This window comes from Canis lupus, chromosome 34, assembly GCF_003254725.2.
Source record: "Canis lupus dingo isolate Sandy chromosome 34, ASM325472v2, whole genome shotgun sequence".
Lineage (NCBI taxonomy): Eukaryota > Metazoa > Chordata > Mammalia > Carnivora > Canidae > Canis > Canis lupus.
This window is the reverse complement of record NC_064276.1, coordinates 34,003,643-34,027,037: the sequence shown is the minus strand read 5'-3', so window position 1 is coordinate 34,027,037 and position 23,395 is coordinate 34,003,643. Positions and strand designations below refer to the sequence as shown.

General features: G+C 39.8%; 1 protein-coding gene across 12 annotated transcripts in view; it reads left to right on the top strand.

Annotated features, from left to right (window-relative positions):
- MECOM (MDS1 and EVI1 complex locus) overlaps positions 1-23,395 on the top strand; it is a 552,756-nt gene that overhangs the window by 364,913 nt on the left and 164,448 nt on the right. Inside the window, exon 1 of one of the 12 annotated variants that reach the window (XM_035710349.2) lies at positions 6,466-6,597. The exons of the other annotated variants lie outside the window; for them this stretch is intronic. Within the exon in view, the coding sequence (XP_035566242.1) occupies positions 6,571-6,597 (27 nt within the window). The 5' untranslated portion in view covers positions 6,466-6,570. Of the gene's footprint in view, positions 1-6,465; positions 6,598-23,395 lie in introns of those variants that run through there. 12 annotated transcript variants of the gene reach the window in all.

Here is a 23,395-nt window from a genome sequence, read left to right as displayed (position 1 = left end):
AGTTATGAAACTCAAAAGAAAGTGAATTAATTAAGCTCAGATATTTGCCTGGATTTCACAACAAGTTGCTCAATGTAATCATTTTATGATTAAAGAAATGCATGAAAGTTGCAGACCTTGCAGAGCATTGATTTAGCTGGTCCCGCCCAGTGAATGGCATGTTTAGAATAAGAGAGAAAGATGGCTCTAGCTCTTGATTGTGCCTTATTCTGTGGCATGTCCCAGAGATTTTTCCCCCCCTCCTGCCAACTTTATTTCACTCAGAAGAGTTATAGTTTGGGTGACTTATGGCTGATAATGATAACTGGCCCATTTGTCTTTCTCCCCTCTGCCTCTATTCTATAATTTCTATCTGTGGGACTACTGTTCATTTCAAAGACATCTCCGTGGAAGAACTTTATAAAGGAGTGGCACTTAAAAAATCTTGACTAATTCATAACAACAATGATGTGGTAGTCTTTGGTTTCGCAAAGGAAACAGCAGGACTTTTGCCTTTTGGCAAGCGACAGAAATGACAACCATCAAAAGGATAAGCTTGTTCCGTTAGAACATCAGTATTGTATTTTGCTGAAGAAAAGAAACAAAACAGCATCATCAGGCAGCCTAATTGCTAATTAAAATGTAGATTGAATATTGAGTAAGATTTATAAGATGTACTGAGTAAGTATCTTTGATGATGTTATCATGGAACACAACTATATGTGTATAGTTGTGTTTTCACACCCACAGACGCATATCTGTTGTCATATCCAAACATGTAAGATCTTTCCAATTTGTCAGAATGGAATTCTCTAGCCTTTCTGTTATTAGAGATTTAGAGAGCTTTCTTTTTCTTCCTTTTCTCTTCTTTCTGCTCCCCTAACTCCCCTTTCTGAGCTTCTCTCACCACCACGCACATACCTACTATCTCTCCTCCCCTCATATATATTACATATTTCCCACCCCATGAATATTTAACAGGCAGCCTGCTCTGATTTTCTTAAGTATGGATGGAAGAGGGAGTAGAGAGTGGTATTGAAGAAATTTACCCAGCAAATTCCAATGTTCCAGCCAAGGAATAAGACCCTTGATTCTAAATACAAGGCAAAGGCATGAGTCAAACCACAAGAAAGATTGGGATCTGTGGTTGGGTCCCAGCCCTGCTCTAGGTTGCTGAAGTCCTGATTATTATGGTGGTGGATGTGGTGTAGGAAGAAGAGCTCCTACTCAATTTGGAGGAAATGCTGAGAAATCCAAAATAGGGATCAAGCTAGAAACATGCTGGAGTGAACAAAAACTAACTCTGAACTGATCGCTTTAAAAAAAAAAAGATTTTATTTATTTATTCGTGAGAGACACACAGAGAGAGGCAGAGACATAGGCAGAGGGAAAAGCAGGCTCCCTGTGGGGAGCCTGATGCAGGACTGAATTCTAGGATCCCAGGATCACGCCCTGAGCCAAAGGCAGACCTGAGTCACCCAGGTGCCCCTAAACTGATCACTTAATCTAATTTCATCTAAAGTACTATCAGTCCTGGGAGTGAAGACTGTTTTTCTACCTTTTCATTCAGAACTCACTCAGCCTGCCCAAGACAGGGCGTCAGCGGCCCTCTCCTGGGAGGGTTTGGAGGAAGCCGGCACTGCAGCATAGTTCGTGGTTGGAATGTGGTGTTTTCAAAGTACTGAGTGTTTTTTAAGTGTCTTGACACCTCTGGAAAGAATCAGACAATTCCCAATATTTGACTTGTCTTTCAAGGTCAAGTGAACGCTAAAGCAGTGGATTAAGGCAAGGGAGCGTGAGTTGGTCATTCATCAGGAGCCCTCATTGTGCCTTCTGGATGGGGCTGGCTCAGACTGCTCTAAAGCAGCTCCATTTGACCACTTAGCTTCACCTTTTGCTTATTTTGTTATCTGTCATTTAGCATATTGGTTATCAAAGAAAGTAGTAGACAATATGAATACTCTTATATGGGTGAACCTAAAAAATCTTTCCATTGGACCTTTGGAAACCACCTTTAGATATAATGTTTCTGAAATTATACAAAAGCTTCTCTTTTCTGTGTTGACTTTTATGTTACAATCCTCAAAATAAATTTGGCAGTCTACTAAATTTTTACTGCATTAATTTGGCATAACGTACTTTAAGACTTACATTCAAGTGCTGGAAATAAATTGGACTCCTGTTACCGGCACTTAGAATTGGATCCTGATTCATGGAACTGTGTTAATCCAATGTGTAGACTGACTAAATCACCAGAGATTTTGGCAAAATGAAGACTTGCTTCAGGATGAGCACAAAATTCAGATGATAGCTGAGGGAATATCAGGTGGTTTGAGGCTAATGTAGTCCTTTAAAAAAAAAAAAAGCAAGAAATAACCGAGCACTTGTGTACATACTGGTACAGAGCTTGGTGAAAAATACTAATTTGATGCACAAACGAGATCCCTATACATCATGTTTGTAAAAGTGTGTGTTAAACAAATGTTTCTCGAGAGTTTACTTTGCTCCAGGAACTGTGCTTGGTGCTGTGTTTGTTAAGTGTAGCATCTGCGATGCTTCTTCACAAAGAGAGCCTTGAGTTGGTCCACTCAGGCACACTTTGCGCCAGGAGAATAATTAAGATTTCTTCAGGGTTAGAAAAGGAAACCCCGAGACTGACATGATTAATGGAATGGATTTGAATGTTGCTGGAGCAGATGGTACAGGGGCATCTCTTTGGGAGAAACCCCGGTTGCAAGTACAGAAGAATGTTCTGTGGTGTGAGTTCCCTCGCTACAGTCTTATTTAGTAGTTGGAGCAGAGTTCACGTCTGGGAGCCCTCTGAGAATTAGTCCTTAGTGAACCAAGAGGAAACAGAAGTAATATATATTGAAAGGCTTAATCTGATCTCTCGCCTGTCTTCAAAGGAAGCTTCATTTGTAAAGGACATGCATGATTGTGAAGAAAGGACCCCCATTAGGCAATGCAAGAATAATGAAAGACTCTACGTCCAAAGCCTTTGGTGCAGGGGGGTTAAGGGATCTGCTCTGTGCCCAGTTGGGAGACTGATGGAGCGGGACTCAAATTTGCCTCTCGGATCCTCTGCTCAGTAGAGCACAATTCCTTTCTTTTGCTATAAATTAAGATTTATCTGACAAGAAGCTTCCACATGGAAACAGAAGAGTGAGAACCCGGCAGAGCAGAGTTCACACTCATTCAATTTTGTCGGCTTCTTCTCTTGGATCCATGTCTTTGTTTTGGTGGAGGGGTTATGTCTGAGTCAACCGTTGACTCATAGAGTCAGGGACAAAGTGAACCCTCCTCGGAGCTTCTGAGATGGGGAGGTGAGAAGCACCCCAAGGCAGACAGACGCACATACCTGTTTCCTGTTTTGCTAGATGGTGTTTGAAAGTGTCCTCAATGACCTAAAAGAGAGGAGGAAGTCTCATGAAGAGAATCTGAACTCCTAGAAAAATGGTATCAGTATGTATATGTGAGTGTGTGTGTGTGTGTGTGTGTGTGTGTGTTTAACAGCAATTGGCTTATACTGTGGGTATCTCTATGCAAATTGTCTTTCCCTCAGTATGTAGGGGATATACAGACATATAGATAGATACGTATATGTACACCCCGATATATTGGTCATAGCAAATGCTTTACATATAGTGCTCACTCTGTGCTGTATATTTTCCAAGCACTTTAGATACTACCAATTATTTAATATGGACTTACCACATTCTCTTAAGTCACAGTTAATTTGGTTATTTCCTAGTTGTTGGATATTTAGTTATCCAACTTTTCTATTGTTGCTATGAACAAAGTTGCATCAAATGTCCCTATGAATGCTTTCTTGGTTATGTGTGAGCACTTGAAAAATGACGAAAAGATCTAGTACACATCATCTGATAACAGTGGTTTCCTCTGAGGAGGGAGAGGGGATATGAACTGAGTTGGGTGAAAGGAGCTTTAGCCTTCCGTATAATGCTGCATAAGGCTTTCTAAAAAAAATGCATTCGTGTATTGCTAGTTTGCCTAAAAGTAATTTTTGGAAATAAATATGGGATTAGAAGTGTTAGGCACATGATCTAATCAATATGATCGTGTCCCCCTATTTTCAAAATACCACCTGCCATAAAATCCTGGATGCGTGGTCATAGCTGACCAAATGCAATGTGTTCAATGTGACTGTGTTGGTAAATGGCTTAATACACTCAAGTCACTCTGATTCTAATATATCTGAATTTTAGTTAACAGCAAAAGTATCAGAGTCCACAAGGAGTAAGTATACCAGTGAGTGTTTTCTGGTTTTGACAAAGATGTCATCTACACTGAAAAAAAGAATTTAAGCTTCATTCTTAGAGAGTTAATTCAACATGATAATTAACATAGAGTTTTGAAGTTTCATAATCACCATGTGTATATACCAGCCCTCTTATTGATGTTACAAGTGTACTAATTAGAGTTCATTATACTTTTAAAAATGTAAACTCACTCTGAATATATAGATTCCGGAGCCTCAGGTCTGTACGGCTGTTATAACCATGTGACCACCCTACACGTGTGAGCGTGTGGACACACACATCATCAAATGCGAGCAGTAACAAAGGAAAAAAAAAAAAGAAGAGGGTGAAATCAAAGAGTGTTTTTTAAATTGGTGTTTGTGCTTCGCTGGAAAACTAAGATATTTACTAGGATATCAATGTTCCAGCACAGAGAATGACCTTGGGATGTTATCAAGCCCTCCTGCTCACAAGATATAACATAATTTAAATATCGTAGGCAGGAGACCTTCCAAAAACAGACCCAGTGACGACAGTTGGATCACCATTGCCATCCTGAGTAAATTTCAGTGGCGAAAATTTCTTTGACCATCTAACCTTGTAAAGATAGAAAATGTCTAGTTGCTCTATTCTGTTTAAGAATGACCCTTCCTATAGCAATCTGCCGTGAGGTCAGATCAAATGGTGGCAGGTAGTTTTGACTTCCTGGTTTTTTAAAAGTCCTTACCTTAATATCACTACTCTGGGGTATCCACACCATTTTGACACGTCCCACAGGGAGCATTTCTCTGTGTAAGGTCATGCTTTGAATTCCCCATAGGGTGTTCACACATACACAGACTCACACACTGTACACACTTCCATCTGTGCCTTTTCAGGTAGAAGGAAGGATTTCAGCGTGAGCTTTCCCGTAACTTGGCTACTTAACCTCAGTACTGCCCTGCCTGTTTTCTGAAAGTTTGTCTTCCTAAATAGGATTGGGCCAAAGCAAGAATAAACGTTTTTTATGGCTCGACTATGCCACTCCCTATTATGCACCTTTATGGAGCACAACCTTTTATTTTAGCTTCTGTTCTATACCTGTGCTCACTTTGAAGTCCCTGATCAACTCTGGAATCTGAGCTCTCCGATGGAACTTTCTGCAGTGATGAGAACGTTCTATAATCTGTGCTGTCCAATGGCACTTCGGTAGCCCCGGGTCCTTGTAGCTGTTGAGTGCTGGAATGAACGTGACTCGTGCAAATGAGGACCTGAATTTTTAATTTCATTTACTTTAATAATGCTCAATTGAAATAGTTACATGTAGCTAGTGACTATTGTCGTTGACAGGGCAGCTATAGATCATGTCGCATCCATTGAGATCTAGGACATCTCCAACATTTATATTGTACTCTTTGCATGTGAAAGTCTATCCCTTTGGCTCTGTCTGGCATTATTTAATTTAATTAATGAAGCCATTACATGATTTGCCTGCTTCCAATCCAGGGTTTATTTGTCCTCCAGGGTTTATTTTGCCCCAGATTTTTGTTTTTTCCCTGTTCAACCAACCACCATGCTACCTTCAGCAAGTAGATAGTTTTGAAACCTTACATTTGAAAGGGGTATAATGCTGTGAAACAGGAAAAGATGGCTAGTTCATGAAGCGTGTTATAAAAAGTTCATAGCATGGCTTTCTTGGATTTCTAGTTGTCACAATCCAAATGACTAGGATTTAGACAAATCGTATCTATTGGGTATGTATCTCTCATCTCTCCTTTCCTGAGAATCAGACAGATTTTAAAATTAGCAGTAATCCTCACTCGTCTTTACTGAACTTTGGAGAGGTGTGACACATTCCTTCCTGCTTGTCGAGTTTTGGGAACTGGCTGACTCAGTGGCCTCCACACAGCCATAAGTTAGCACTCTGTGACGGAGCCCATCTTCCTCCTAGGGCTTCCAAGGACTAAGTTGCCCGTAAGTAGGAACTTCCTGCTGCCCTCGTGGGGCTTTTGAATGATTAGGATGAGCAATGATTCTCCAGAAGTGGGTAGAATGTTGAAAGAGTAAACACGTGGATTGCATGCTGTATCCACCCCATTCTTCACACATGCCGCCTAAGATAATAGTCCTTATAGAGAAACCGCAGCATTCTCAAGCTGTGCTCACAGGGTCCTTCTCTTTACTTAGAGGCCAACCAGGATGCCCAGAAAACATGACTGATAACGCCTAGATAATTATTGACTAGTTTTAGTATTAATGGTGGGAGCTATATTCCTTTTCTCTTCCTGGTTATGTTTCATTGATGTAGTTTGCTTATTTCAGTGTAGAGGCAGGATGAGTTTCACTCTCTGGGATGAGAACTTCAGCGCCGGAGACAAAGGTAATTTGGTCGAGCGCACCTACAACGTATGTGGTTTTAACGTTTTGAAATGTTCCCTTGTAAATCTGTCTCTGTGATTCTGAATGTGCAGGGGGGAGGGAGGGGGGGCAGATGTACAACGTCATCTGGTGTATTTTGTATACCTTCCTCTTTGGACAGATGTTCTGAATTGTAAAGATGCCTCCTTTGTGGCAAAGGGATGATGTGGAAAATGTGTTTTTGTAAATCCCTAGATGTTCACCTAAAACACCACGTGGGTAGCAGGAGCACAAGTAACCCAATCTTATGTTTTTGGAAGCAATTTTTCCTCTTCTGCCACTGGCTACCCCTTTTTTTCATATTCCTGGGTCTCAGGCTAGATGTTTCAAGCAGCAGTTAATGTGGTAGGATGTATCTCTTCGTCCAGTGGCTCTCCTCTGCCCCTGGCTCCTGCTCTTTCCCCAGCCCTCTCTGCCTCCTCTCTCTCTCTCTCTCTCTTTTTTTTTTTTTAGTTTTTAAATTAAAGGGATTTTATTAAGAGTACAAATTTTACAACCAGAGCCCTTTGGGGATTCAAGTGTAGTTTGCACATACTATTCTTTCTGTAAGTCTCGCATGTTTCACCACGCATTTTTAAGGGGCCTTGAAAAATGGTTAATTTGAATAATGCTAATTAACTAAATACTTCCAATGGTTTTTAACTACAACTAATGAATCTTATATTTTGAATTATTTTTAAATGCTTCAGATGCCTTCCCTCCTTACTGTCCTTGCCAGATGCAAGGAAGGGCAAGCTGACCTCCCGCACCTGGTGCCCACCCTGTGACCCTTTTCTCTCTATTGGAAAAGTGTGAGGGATGGGGTGTGGGGAATGACAATGCCAAACACAGAGAAGTTGCTCAAAAGCAAATGTTGAAGTAAATACATAGCCACTGACTTTCCAAGGTCATGGGGGGCCAGCCAGGTGTGTGAATGATTTTCTTTCCCCTTTCTTGACACTTGCACTGTGACGTCTCCAGCTACCTCCAGCTTCTGTGATGGTCTCCTCAGTATCCAGAGAGAATTTAAAAATTACAGTAAAGCCATATCAGAACATTTTAGGGATTATCTTGATAACATAATATTTTGTCTCCTTTTACTGTTATGTTTATTAATATATAATGATAATTTCTTTCTCTCTAGCCAGATTCCTTCTTTCCCTGTTTCTCTCACCTGAAAATATTCTGGGGCAGTGGAAAGAAAGCCAGATGGCGTTCCTGTCACTAACTGGTTGTGGGCTATATGGAAAGGGCTATGCTAGCTGGTCACTAAGGTTTTCTTTAGCTTCAGGAGTCTGTGATTCTATTCCTTCCAGGGTGTAAGTCTCACCCCCCAGCTCCCATCTCAGCCTCTTCTTGTCTTTGCCTGTAATGAATCATATCAGACTTCCTGAAGTCCCGGGGTCCTACTCTGGGAATTAAGGCACTTTTCACAAGTCTGGGGCGGGGGTGGGGGGGAGGGTGGGCGGGTGGGCGGATGGGACTCCTTTTGTGTTTAGCAATGTAAATTCATGCTGCCAAAGGGTTAATCTTCCAAGACTAAGTGCAGATTGGGTAAAATCAGAGACGATCAATGGTTGTACCAGCCTGCCATGAGTAGGGGTGTTCAATCATGCAGGTTTCCAGCCAGATTTTTAGAAATCTGCATCACAGAAGTCACCTGGGCGTCACACCCTGAGGAACTCTGGGTTAATGTGTGGTGAACAGAAATATCAAGTTTATGCCTATAGGGCAGTTTTCATTGGCATGAGCTTCAGCACAGAAAAAATGGCCTTGGTAGTCTTAATTTTTTTATGGGCAGTTGCACGATAGCTGGTCTTGGAATGTTAGCAGCACTGTTGCAGAACTAAAAATGTTACCCTGAGACATTTTAAAAGACTAATAAATATCTGGTTTTAAAACACAGGCATTAAAAAATTATAAACTTGGAAAGTTTTTTTTTTTTTTTTTTTGGTTGTTGTTCTAACTTGGGAGTGTTAAAGCTGCCTTTTCCTCTCGGACTTCTCAATAAGCAATTCTAGGGCTTGGTACATTAATGATGATTTGACTACTTTGACATTGGGCTGTTTATGCTTTAACAAAAGGATGCCAAGTGATGAGACTGGGTCCCCTTATAAAGGACAGTTTGGCTTCACCCTGTGAAGATGTGGCTGTGCTCAGGGCTGGGCTTGCACACCCTCTGTGTGCCATGCCAGGGACAGTCCTTTGATGTGGAGGGCAGAAGTCATCGTTCGACCTGGTCTGCACCTGTGTGATGCGTGCTTGGAAGCAGATTGCAACCACGGGCACCTGGGGATAGCTGTCCTAGGGGATGGACTCCCATTGGAGAAATGACGCTAGTCCCCACCCCTGTCTACATGGAGAGGGTGCTTAGGCCAGGGAAGATGGTGCCACACACTTGAATGTGGCCAAGAAGGACTCAATTTCTTGTCATCACCTTTAAAACATAAAAACAGTATTACAAAAAATTTCAAAAATCAAAAAGATTTTTGCTCTCTCAAGTTTTGCTTGGCTCTGCCTAATTAACTTTCTTATAGTTTCAACTTTTTCTCACTTAATATTTTATCATAAATGTGGGCCTATATTTCTGCATGGGCTTTATAATTGTTATTATAATTGTAAATATTCGTCTATTTACATACAGTAATTTATTTTTCCCTCTATTATTAGTTTTTCCATGATTTCTAATTTTATGCTGTGGAGTGTAATACCACAACAAATAAACTAATGAGTGCAACTTTTCCTCATTGATATGCATTTGAGGAAAATGTCTAACAATGGAGTTATAAAGAGGAGTGTAAACACAGTAATATTTTTATACATATTATAAAATTTCTTTTCTTAATTTCCAAAAGAGTTCTAACAATCTTCAAAGCCTCTAGCATGAGTGTCCTTACTTGTATTGAGTGTAGCATTTAAAAATATATTTAATATATAAATTTAAAAATTATGATTAGATACATAAATGATATACATTGAATATCTATGTACAGATAAAACATGGAACCTTGAAATTTCTTTGTGATGTGCTTCAGTAATCTGTGAAGGTGACCAATTTGTTCGTGTACCTAGAATTTGTTTTTCCCTTGTTTGAATGTCTACATCTGTCCTCTCTATTATAGTTTTTATAAACTTGACTTAGCAAGCTAGCCAGAGGCCAGATGCTTCAAACAGTTCATCTTTTAAAGCTTGACCATTCATTATTGAGATTCTGATGTCAGAGTAGAGGCTAGAACATTGTCCTTCTCTGATAGGGGGTCAGTGATTTTGTAACCACTTTATATTGTCCATTTTTATTGGGGGTGATTGTGCATAGCAAAGTGACTACTTTTTAAATGACTGTATATATATATATATATACACATATTCATATCTTTATGATTATATTTATTATTTTATATATACATATATGTGTATATATAAATATATGTATATTATTTTCTATATCCATTTATACATTTATACAAACACACCCATGTGTGTGTGTGTGTGTGTGTGTGTGTGTGAAGGCAAAATTTAGACAAATATATTTCTGAATTCACTTAATGGCAGGCTGTGACATAATGAAAACCTACTCTCTTTTTAAAGTCCAGGTAAAACTGGAAAAGCCAAAGGTTTCATGTAACTAAAAAGAACTAAAATACTTAGCTTTAGGTGTAAGAGAACTCTTAAATAAGTTGAAAACCTATACTGGAGATATAGCTGGATGCCAAAGGCAAATGATACCTTTGTTTTCTGGCATTTAGGTGAAGGTAGATTAAGAATTCTTGTTACAGAGAACATGATTAGGATTTTTATAGAGCAGGATGCCAAAAAATTAGGAAACGTTCTAATTTGGCAGGAGATTAACTGGAATCCAGTTGTGTTTTCTGCCACAGTAAACCTGGAAAACATGGTGATCATTTTTATTTTCTTGTCACACCATGACTGTGTTTTGAGTTCATTATAACTAAGTCTAGTGCATTCTAACCAGAGCGTTTCATCCATATAGTATTCAGAATTTGTTTGTAAAATTTTTTGATAGGTGACTTCTAGCACCATGAATCAATGGGCAGATATATATGTTTCTTAAAGATGGATATGAAGATACAGGATGGGGCACCTGGGTGCTCAGTCGGTTGAGCATCTGACTCTTGATTGCAGCCCAGGTCATCTGGGGGGCTCTGCGCTCAGCAGGGAGGGGAGTCTGCTTGAGATTCTCTCCCTCTCACTCTTCTTACTTACAACCCCCTTCCCCGTTCATGCATGGGCATGCTCTCTCTCTCTTAAAAAAATATAATATATTATATTAGATACATATATAATATATATTTCTCATATATACTATAGAGAAACCAGCAATCTTTTTCAAAGAGAAACTTAGTCCGGTGATTCCAACCCTCATTTAATCATTAACTTAACATCCTACCTTGGGTAGATAGAGCATTCAACAAACTCCATGCCCGAGTGTATCAATATAGAAAAGGAGAGCACCAAATCCTGGCAGCCTGACCACGGAGGAATCGCATTAGAACACAAAAGTAAACACATGAAAGGACTTTGTGTGCACTGCGAGTCACACCACTCCCAGATGCAAAGTATTATTAAAAGAACTGGATATGATAAGGTGTTTATTGCCTTTATTCTTTAAAGAACTCCTTGACAATTCAGCTCCTTGGTCTAACAATTCCAGACCTGACTTGCCACCGTTTACTAATTAAATCCACTTAGTAATTAGAAAGAACTCGTGTGTCTCTTCCATCCCCCTCCCGGCCTGAAATTCTTAAACAAGCATTGGGTGTGTGGTAAATGGTGCGTTTTAATAAATGTTTTGTAAAGGCCAATTATTCAGTCAATATTGAATTGTGTGATAGGAAATACGGCTGCTTAGCTACAGGGAAGATGTCTACATGCTATTGGCATCTGTTGGGTAGGTAATGTTCTTAAACCACCTGGCCTTCTTCCAAACTTTGATTATTCATAAATCTGTGGAGTGTGGTAAGTTGCACTATTAGCGTTTAATCTCTTATTGAAGCAAACTCAGGAGACTGAAATCTATTTGCTTTAGCCAGCTTGTTCACTGATAAATGTACGATTTAAAATTTTCCTTTTGTGAATTCCTCAGTGCAAGAAAAACACAGCTGGGCATAGCACAGATCATATTTATCTTTTCATTAACTAAAGTACAAGAAGATAGTGGCGTTGGAGGCTTATAAGGAGGGATTGCTAAAGAACAGTCCTCCTCCTGTTTGCACACCCACTTGAGAAAAGCTTTCCAAACAAGTATTTGAGATACTTGTGAGAAAAGCTGGTTGAATTGTCAAAAGAAGACCAAGTGAATGCATATGAAGTGGTTGGATTTCAGATAACATTTTCCCCCTGAGTGTTCAGATTGGTTAAATATTAGAGGAGGGAGATAATGACACTGTTTGTCGCCATAAACGTAGACGTATATCTTTTTTCACAAGGTTGGTATGAAAGGCATATCAAAGATTTTCCATCCCAGATGATTTAGTTTCAATGTGGTAAAGGGCGTTGTAGGTACAGAAAGATTGCTTGGACAGTAAGTGCCTGACAGGAGCATGGAAACTTTGTAGAGACTTTACACTAGATATAATTTTTTTGTTTTGAGAATAACACAATAAACTGATTGGCTGTCTTGGGGGAGGTTAATATATATATATTTAAATTTTTCAACATTATTCTTTCTGCTAGAGGGAAGATTATGAAAATTTTTGAGGTTTTGGGAGTACTTATCTGCAATATGCACTAAACCAGGCTATTAGGTGCAATCTTCCAGAAAGAAATAAGTGACTTCTGGTTTATATGTGTTAATAATAAATTCTCCACTTGGGAGAGTAAGATGAAATTATAGGAGATCCCCCCAACCCTACCTTTCCCCGAAGCCCCAGATCATGAGGGCTGAGATTGCTTGTGCCTCTGTAGTGCCTCCAATCCCTGGCAAAATGGCATGTACACAGTAGGTGACTAATAACCACAGACTGATTTGTGTACCTTTATAGAACCGCTGGGCTCTGCAAAGATGAGCTATGCCATAGATCTGTTCTTTTGTCACTTTCTGTGACTCAAAAAGAATAGGAAGGCCAGAAAAGGGGAAAAAAGGAGGCTCCTGTCCAGCCAAAAGCAGTGAAGCTGCAACCCCCTTGAGCTCAACAGTGACCCAGGGTTACCCAGAATAGGCTAATGGTCCATTGTAGGGGTCAGAGAGACCCAGCCTGGGCTGAAGTTAATCTCTTCCCTATTGCCCATCCTCCAAACCCCGGAGATCCCTTTCCTAAGTGGAACTAGAAGCAGGAAAGGACAGCTTTTTCCTGACTCCATTTACCAGTCCTACTCAGTTTCTCTGAGAGTTAGGCCCAAACATTTCCTGTTAGTGATGGCATTTATTGAAATGTTAGCATATTTTAACTAAAACTTGTTTAAGTGGTCATCTCTTGGTTTATGGATTCTAAAGTTTATAACTACTTGTCCTTCTTATTCTTCTTTTGTTTTAAAGTTCACCAACCCAGTGTCAATATTTTTTTTTTTTTTTTTTTTTTTACACATGAGCATTTAGGAATGATATTGGAAAAGTAGAGATGAGCAGTTGAGAAGCACAACTGGTGAAATGGAGGACATTTCCTTAAGATCATCCAGCCCAACTCAGTTTATAGAGAAAAGAACCAAGGTCAAGAGATGGGAGGAGAACTTTTCAAAGGTCACAGGGTTCATGGAGAGGCGAGGACTGGAAATCAAGCCCCAAGCCAATACTTTTTCAACTTCCTTGTTTTATCTGAATGAGTAACAGAAACTTCCAAAAACAGGGGCTTAAAATTTAAAACAAATCTGAAGGCTGGAAACCAGCTACTGGTACTGCAGCTCCATGATGTCATTGGGAACCCTGGATCCTTCTAGCTTCCTGCCCTACTATTATTAGGTGTGACCTCCATCCTCGTGTTCTCAAGACGGTTGCAGAATGTCAGCCATTCTGTGAATATTCTAAGCAAGAAAAAGGTCAAGAACAACAAGAAAGAAGGGTGCATGCCAGTAAGTCAGCTCCCTCTGACAGGCTTTTTGGGGAGACCCCAGCCAGTGATAATTGCTTATGTCTAATTGATCAGAACGGTCCAGCTTCAAGGCAAGCTGGGAAATTTAGTCCTCCTTTTTTTTTCTCTTCCTTCCTTCCTCCTTCCTTCCTCTATCTGTCTCTCATTCTTTCTCTCCCCAACCTCTTCTTTATCTCTCTATAATGCACTGAATTAAATTGGATTTATTAGCAGTAAGATAAAAAACAGTTGATATTGATAGGCAACTTCTTGTCCTCGTACACTGCATTTCATATTAAATAATTACTTTTGCGTTTGGAAGTGTAAGATCTTACAGTTATGTTTTTCTCTGCTGCCATATCCTCAAATTTCCTGGATGAGAAGACCAAACATAGCATGGGACCAGAAATTCAGGTTGCTTTCTGTGAGCGAAACAACGGGAAAAGAACTTAGGAACTGTCATCTCTGAGCTGCCCGTTGGCTTCCTATGTTCAGTGAAACAGTGTTCCCTTGTTTCTGTTGGCTTGAAGGTGAGCCTGGCAATGAGTACCATGCTGACTTCACCGGGGCACACTTCAAAGATTACTAACGAGGATCATTTAAATATTTAGAAGTAAATAGCAAATAGTTTGTTTACTTCACCCCGCCTGTATAATGGGCACACGCTTTTCAAAGGCCTGAAATTATAAACTGTAGTAGGTCATTTAGGACCATGACTAACAGAGAAAGAATCTCCCAAGGCCCGCTAAGGGGAAGGAAGCTTACTCCCATATAACTTCACCAGCGGATTCATCTGTGGACAACAGAGAAGAGGCTTTATTTGCCAGTAACTGATTGGTTATGAGATTTATGGTGCTGTCTGGCTATGAAGTTGTCTTGACTAAAGTTAGTTCCCTTTGTTGAGTTAACTTGTTTTCTTTATGTTGAGTTGAGTGTAAGATAAGTATTTAAGGTAAGAAATTTGCCAAAGTGAAAGCCTTCCTCAGAATGGCAGCCATGTTACCTCATAACTAACATACTCTATGTCTACTGTTTGTTCTGGGCAGGACACAGATTAGAGAGCTCTGGAGACATCAAGGAGATTTCAAGAAGCAATAATGTGGAAAGACTCTTACACCCTGAAATCCATTAGTGTCACCATGTCCCCTAAGTGAAGAATGGCCTGACAGCTCAATGCTATGAACGCCTTAGCCCCTGCCCACTGTAGTACTGTAGGTCCTAGGGAAGGGGAAGAATTGTGGAGAATGAGAGCCTGATATTTTACCTGGTTGGCATGGGAAAATGTAGTCAATGATGGGGCTAGAACCCATCCTCTCCCATTAGATCTTCTCTAAAGTGTTTGACCTGATATTCATTCACTTACAATTTTATTCTCCTGCTGGTGTTTCACACACTCAGGGCTGGCCAAGAGCCTTTGGGCTCCCAGCTCTCTGATGTCACAAATCCCTTCACTCCAGATCTCTTTCCTCATAAAACCCTAATGGCAAGATTCAACCTGAATCAACCTGAATCTTCGAGCAATTACTGCTGTGTCAAGTTCCAAACCCTCACTCATCATTTTAGAAGTCAGCAGTGTTAATATTAGTATTCATAATATATTAGAGCTTCTTCAGTGTACTTTACCAGATAATTGTTGCACATCTTTGCCTTTGGGCAAGAATATTGTAAATGTACTGATTTTCAAATAACAGAGTTTCTTTGGAGCCCATCTCCGCCTGCACACATGGCGTGGACTGCCGTCTGTCTGGATTCCATCATGCCTGCCTGCCATATCTTATCAGTGCAGAGCCCTGTGAAGAGGATCCTATATATTAGCCACAACATGACCTGTGTGGCCAGGATCAGCCCTAGCAATTATCCCACCGGTGGTGCAGTGATTTAGAATGAACAGCTCAAGGATGCCATTATTTACCATATATCATAGCCCAAGATAAGGTTAATAAAATCTCCCCCCCCCCACCAAATTGAGTTGATTTATATATCAAGAATATTGGCAACCAGGCTTTTTCTAACTTCTTTTTGTTTTGCTGCTGTTTAAGTAGATCCTAATTGGTCGAGATCCTGACAATTCTAGCTCTTGACTAATGTAACTACTCAAAGCAACAGTTAGCCCTGAGCACAGTCCCCAGCCAGACTCCTGGCAGGAGTCCATGGGAATAATCTCCTTCCCTTGGCAGCTGCCTGAGCAGCAGTCTGTGCAAAGGATTGCGGTGGGTTGGCAGGATGAGAGTGGGTCTGTATAGCACATTAGGTTTAAATACTCATTGCTTACTATATAGAAAGCTTCAAAAACTTGTGTAAAACACACACTTTAAGCCTATAGAGTATGTGATGGCTTGGACATTGTATTTGAAGGAAAGATACGTCCCACAATAAAAACGGATGAGATGATGCTTCTCCGAGTCTGCTTTCTTAAGGGTTTTGGATTAGATAGCTTCTAGGAAGGACCCTTTCCCTTCTTATGGTTCTGTATCGCTAGGAGGTCTCAGAAATGTAATCCTGCCTGTGCTTAATACTTTGCTATTTTTTGTTACTGATTTTTTTAATTTATAGCTATGCTATTTCCATAAAGCCCTTGAGGCATCTTGCAACAAAAATATAGGTACAAAGGGGTAAAAACAAACAAACAACAACAACAAAGGCAACCAGCATGAGATAAAATGAGTAAAAAAGGTGGGAGAGAGCAGTATATTTAATTCTGAAGAGAGCTCTAAGAAACTACAGACTCTGTCTCTGAGCTTCCTAATAGCCCCGGCAATAAAAACACCAGTTTATGGAAGATAAAGGACACGTGGTGTTTATTTTCCCATATTGCATGTTACATTCATACTTTCCCTAGAGATGTGGAAATTAAGTATAGCACTTGGCATAGTCTACTTAGATTTCAGATTTTAATTCTGTAGCTACTAATCCTGAACCTAGAATACCTAACTTCTGAATCTATCCTCTGTGGAAATGATCATGCTCTCATTTAATCTATTAATTAATCCCATAGTTCATTTTCCTATCTCAACATTCATTTTGTTTTCCTGGGGAATAGTTGTGTTTTTACACATGGAATAAAAATCAATTTTGACTTGTTTTCTTTCTACCAACATGTTGTGAAATTTGACATATTACAAAGAAGCAAAACCAATTTTACTTAATAATAAGCTTTTGTTGAGGGGGGAGGATTTGTACCCACATCCCCCCATTTCTCAATTTCTTCATGCTAAAACAGGAGGAAGATATTATTATGTAAGCAAATGGGTCCTTGTTTTTAGGTATTATGAATAATCTTTATTAATCTTTGATAGTCTAACTTCTACTTAAGACATCAAACTCAGAATCTTATTTAATATTTCAGTGGTGAGATTAACTGGGATCTAGAATTAACCTATCTCCTTTCCTTCAACCTTCTTATGCATGACCAAAAGAAAATTTAAAAATAGACCATGTGTGCACGTGTGCACATGTATCTGAGAGGAAAATGCTCCGTATGTTATTAAATTGAGGTTTACATGTAGGAGGTCCTGCTCTGTCAGTTTTCGGTGGCAGGACTCAAATGCCTTTTATTTCAAGAAAAAGTGACAAATAGCTAATGTAAATCCAGCTTATCGTTTCAGGGAAATATATGGGTTTTCTTGTTTGGGGTCAGGAGAAAAGACAAAGTATTAGGCAAAGTGTCAACTGAACTGCAGCAAAGGAGTGATTACCCTCAATTCTTGCCCCCAGCCCATTGGAAGCAAGAGATGGAAGCAACCTGATGCATCTTTAATGCCACTCCTTGTCTCCCACATAAAAAGTGCACCTCTTTGGGGGCAAAACCAAAATAAATTCATTTTTTTCTATCACTGTATTAGTCACGATAATTAATGTCTGTTTCTTCAGCAGATAAATCCCTTAATTTCATGGCACAATGCAACAATGGTATAGTCTTGCTCAATCTATGTTTTGTGCTGATTGGTGGGCGGGAGGGGGGTGCTTCCAGAAAATGGGCTGGAGGATCCTGGTTTTCTTGTGATGCTCCCACTGCAACAAGTTTTCTAAATTCATCCTGGAAGAGGAAGAATGAAATGAAGAGGAATCACTGGCTCTAAGGTGCTCAAGCCAAAGTCACCATCGTCTTGGGTTCATATCCCATTTGTCAAACTCAGTTGCATGGCTCTACCTCAGGGCAAGCAGAGCTGGGAAGTGAAGGGATAAAATATAGGAATTAATATGGGGTAAGAAAATGGCTTTCCTTGATATCCGAGAAGCATCTTGTGTAAGAAAATTGCTTTGCATGGTGCATGAGAGAGGGCATCCTGGAGGAAGCATTTGAGTAAGAGTCAAAGTAAGGGCACATTCATCGCAAAGGCCTATTCTGTTGTGACAAATAGAAAAATATGTGCCAGTATGCTATGAAGTAAAGGTATGTTGTTATTATGAAAATTCCTTCGGTCAGCAGCATTCTTTGTCCAGGAGTGGCAAAGATGTGTTATTTTTAGAATTTAGATTGTTGCTGTTGGTAGTTAGAATGGAAGCTCCTGGAGAGCAGCATGTTTCTCATCTGATCTGTTCATTGACTTACCCAAGCAGCTAGAGCAGGGCCTGGTACAGGATAGGGACGTGCCACAAATATTTGATGAACAAATAACAACTTGCAAAGGACTCAGCCAGTATATTCGTTTCCTTTTTCCTGTAAAAGTAGAGGTAATAGATTCTACTGAGATTGTCTCTTTACAAGTCAAAGACAGAGTGTTGAGCTAGTATTTAGGAAGTAAATGTGTCCTTCTGTGCTGCTTTTTTTGTGTATGTGTGTGAAGATAAAACCAGAAAAGGTGGGTACGGCCCAGGAAGGGGTTAGAACCACAGACATGACACCACCGATATATCCTCTTTTTTAAGTTTCTTAACTGGTAACATGTGTTTCGGAGAAAGCTGCCTGCGGTTGATCTACACGGAACTTTGACCATCTTACATCAGTAATTTAACATGACGTACAGTCAGTCAATTAACACAGCGCTCCGTGCATATAAAATCTGTTACTGAAAAAGAACCAAGGTAATATAATTTTGACCTAAATTTAAATAATTTAGTTGTCGATAAAGCAACTTTTTTTTTTTGTCTTCTAGAATCTCTCTTTGTCTCTTGCAATAATGTAAAATTACGTTTATTTAACTCTTATTTAGGAGCTAATATTTCCGATTGAGGCTGTTCATGTTCACACTGTAAAGGAACATTTCAAAAGGACAATTATTATGCGACTAGGACCCCAAAGGGAATGAACAAACTACACAGGGAAAAAGTATTCAGGGATCATGGCACATTATCATGGTTCCTTTATCACATCTTTGGAGTCATTAGAACTAAGCACCTATCTATACACTGAATTCTGACCACAGTGAAGGCCATCTTTTCACTAACGATTTGTTAAGCATCTGTCCTGAGTATGACTAAGTTAATTTAAAATATTCAATAACAATACTCATTAAAAAGTCATAGTTAAGCCTGCTTCCTCTGCCTGCAAGGAAATGTAGGAATAACTTTGTATCTTATCTTGTTTCTCTCAGCTACCCCGTATTGACCAACAAATAGAAAAATCTGGATTTTGTTTCAACATGTATTATCATTCTTGACAAGTGCAGAAACCGAAAAGGGGGAAAAACAAGCTCAGTGTATAGCTATTTTAGCAGACTTTGATCATGTTGGAATATGGACAGTGAATAGAGACCGATAAACTCGTAGAGTTCTTTGCCATGAAGGCTACTTTAGCATGAAGCCAAAAAATGAGAGGGGTAGGCTTACTTTTCGCAGATTTAACCAAGAACAATGACACCATTTGCAACCACAGTGCAGAGCCAAAAAAAATCATTGCCAGCATGCCAATGTATACTCCCTAGAGAATGAGTGGAAAATGAGAAACGCCTGTCAGAGATTAAGTTCTATTTCTAATGGAAGCACCGAGCAGACTGATGTCTTTTTAATGAAAATGAACATATCACAACAGATGAGTTTCATTTGCTAGTTTTAGTGTGAGTTCTTTGGAAGCCTGTCACTGCAGATAGTCTTTTTAAAGGCAAATTTCAGAATGCGATGAGTAAGTTTAGCAAGTTGAGGAACCAATATAGATGAAACATTTAGTGGACCAAGTGTCAGGGAATCTGATGTGTTCTAAAAATAAGGAGACAAAAACTTCTTAAATATCAACTAATAAAAAATTAAAATTCGAGATTAATGAACATTTCCCCATTTTATACTTGCTGTCTATTATAATTGGAAATATAACTAGTTACCTGGTGTCAGTCACTATTCTAAGCACTTTTTATGAATTAACTCATGAAACTCTCATAAGAACCCATTTGAGGGACGCCTGCGTGGCTCAGTGATTGAGCATCTGTCTTCGTCTCAGGTCATGATCCCTGGGTCCTGGGATTGAGTCCCGCATGAGGCTCCCCACAGGGAGCCTGCTTCTCCCTCTGCCTCTGTCTTTGCCTATCTCTGTGTCTCTCATGAATAAATAAATAAAATCTTAAAAAAAAAAAAAAAGAACCCATTTGATAGGGAAGACCACTGAGACACAAAGAAATTCACTAACTTGACCCAGGGCCCACAACGAGTGATCTGTGAAGCTGAGATATGAACCCACGGAGTCAGGCTCTAGAGTTTGTGCACTTAACCCAATATGTTGCACTATTGCTAGTGACCATACTCATTGTTGGACACTTTATTTCCATATGCCCTGGGCACAAGTGGGCCCTTCTTTGAAAAGTAGAAGATACTTTGAGAGAAAGAAAAGAAAAAACAAAAAAACAAAAAAACATGACCATGCTAGAACCCGAAATCCTAAACACAGGATTAAAGGATGTTCATGGGGCCGATCTTTAAGTTGGTGATACTGGGTAACATAAGCTTTGAGCCCTGCTACCTGCAAACATGTGGCAAAAAGAAATTGAGCCAGAGAGAGTGGAAGCGCAGTAGTGATTAGGACAGCCTGGATTGTTTCTCTGCTTTTCTCTAAAGCAGCCAGGAGTCAAGAAAACAAAATCAATAAAGGGTAGGACACTTTTCTCTCTTGTCTTGGCTTCCGACTTGGCTCCCTTGACCACATCGGGCTGCCTGGTAGGGATGACAGAGACCTTGACGGAGGACAGTGTTGGCCACAGCAGCTCAGTACTTCAATGAATAGACTTTTCTATACTCACAGGAGAGTAGAAACAGCCTGAGATTCGGGATCTCAACCCCTAGACAGTCCATTATCGGTGTTCAACCTGTGGCCTCAGGCTTATCTGTAAAATGGCAGTGCTGAGTCACTTCATTGGGGTTATTTTAAGTATTAAATGAGATTGAACATGTGAATGCAGGGGCAAGGCACTTGTATTTATTTAGTTAGTTAGTTAGTTTTAAAGATTTTATTTATTCATGAGAGACACACACACACAGAGGCAGAGACACAGGCAGAGGGAGAAGCAGGCTCCCTATGGGGACCCTGATGCGGGACTTGATCCCAGGACCCCGGGATCAGGACCTGAATCAAAGAAGACACTCAACCACTGGCCCTGTGAAGGCACTTTTAACTGAACAGAGGTGAGAGTTGATATCATTAAACTTCAGTGAATTTTGGAATTATTTAGGGCAGCTAAAATTCTTTGTGACAAAATTGTGATTTAGTGGCTTTACCTGGCACAGGCCCATTGATCAGTCCCCACTTACAGGTAATCGGCGTGGGTGTTCTCAGAGTGGCTAGCCCTAACTCCCGAGGTGAGTATCCTCTAAAAGGTGACCAAGCAGAACCCGATCAAAACAACACCAGCCACAACAACATCATCAACAACAACCAACATTTAAAGAAACAAACAAAGTACCCAAAGCAACAATAAACTCAGAAGCACAAAGATCAGAGAAAGGAGCCAAGAAGGATTTGGGGAAGGGTTTGGAGCACAGGCTGTGTTCATCCGTGGTTTAATGTGGCAGTTGACGCAGCAGAATTTAGGAGACTTGCAGTGGGGAGACCAATGGATTTATCATTTTTAAATGAGCGATTAAAAATAACCTGGGATTTGAGCAAGTTGGCCCACTTCCCTGGGCTTCAATTTCAAAACTAAAAAAGAAAAAAAAAAGCGTGATTATAATAAACTCTAAAGCCCCTTCTAGCTCGACACCCTGGTTTTTATTGTTTTAATTTAAAATTTATCTTTATTTTTATTTTTTTAAAGATTTTGTTTATTCGTGAGAGACACAGAGAGAATGAGAGAGGCAGAGACACAGGCAGAGGGAGACGCAGGATCCATGCAGGGAGCCTGATGCAGGACTCGATCCCGAGACCCCAGGATCACAACCTGAACCAAAAGCAGACACTCAACCACTGAGCCACCCTGGTGTTGCAACACCCTGATTTTTAAGATCTTTCTATGATGTGTTTGTCATGAGTTTTCTGAAATTGACTTTTTTTTCTTTCAATGCACTACACTGCTGGCACGAGGTAGTAGTTGCTTTCTCGTGAAATAAGATAGAAAGGTAAGGGTAAATCAAAATGCAAGAGGTAGGGAGCTCCCCTCTAATTGCTAAATGAGATGCTGCCTAATTCATGAATTATTTAATAAAGCCGGTTAGATCTTCAAAGGAAAATACGATATTCAGGCATATTGTACTTTTTTAACGAAAGTAGAAGCAATTATCTACACAATTCAGACAGCTTCTCCACAACTTGCTGGTTTTACTTGGTGACTGAGAATAGACCAAAATATTAGGTGATAGAAGGAAAAAGAGGAAGAGAGAGGGGAATAAATGTAATTATCCAAGGTCTTTCTCTGGAGAATTAATCATTTCACCCTTTTTTTGGCTGAGTTGCCATGTCCCTCAAATCGGAAGAATTAGAATCTAAAAATTGTGCAAAAATTAGTCTATACCGAGATTTGGGATTTTCTTCAATGAGGCCTTGAATAAAAACCTGAAGATTAAATAGCTTCCTAGCCCCAGTCTAATGCTACGTAGAATCGACTATTACACCAACATAAATATAGAGTGGTAACAGGAGATTGATCAACTTTGGTAGAGAATTTCAGCTTTGATGCCAGAAATTCAAAATTATCTTGGCAGAGGAGAAGGATATACTTAATGTTTTCTGGAAGAAACATGCAAATTACCTCATTCTTAAACATTCCCTAGAGGCCATTATTATTTTTTTTTATTCCATTCCCAAGTATTACTCACAAAGTGGAAAGGGATGACCAATTTCTTAAAATGCTCTTGACACTCTTTGGTGTTTATAATGTATATCATAGCCTTAGCTGAAGGCCAGGTACATTTACACCAGCTATTTATATTTCTCTGGCTTTGCTCTCTTTCTTCCTTCCTTTCTTTCTTTCTTTCTTTCTTTCTTTCTTTCTTTCTTTCTTTCTTTCTTTCTTTCCTTCCTTCCTTCCTTCCTTCCTTCCTTCCTTCCTTCCTTCCTGGATATCATTTTAATTGAATTAGTTTTAACCAACCATAAGATTTAAAAAAATCAAATGGATTCTCATTTTCGGACCACTCATAAGTCATTCTTTTTACATCCATTAGCATTGTGGTTGACTCCACAGCTGTGAAGCTGTCTCTGTTTGCTCAGCTCCAGCTCTTGCTACTACCCCTAAGTTTAGGAGAGTCAGCATCTAGGCCCTTTGGAAGTTAGGAGATGACTCTACTCTGGCTTCACTAGGACTGGGACCTTGGCAAATTACAATTCTTTTTTTTTTTTTAATAGATTTTATTTATTTGACACAGAGAGAGTGCAGGGCACATGCAGGGGGAGGGGCA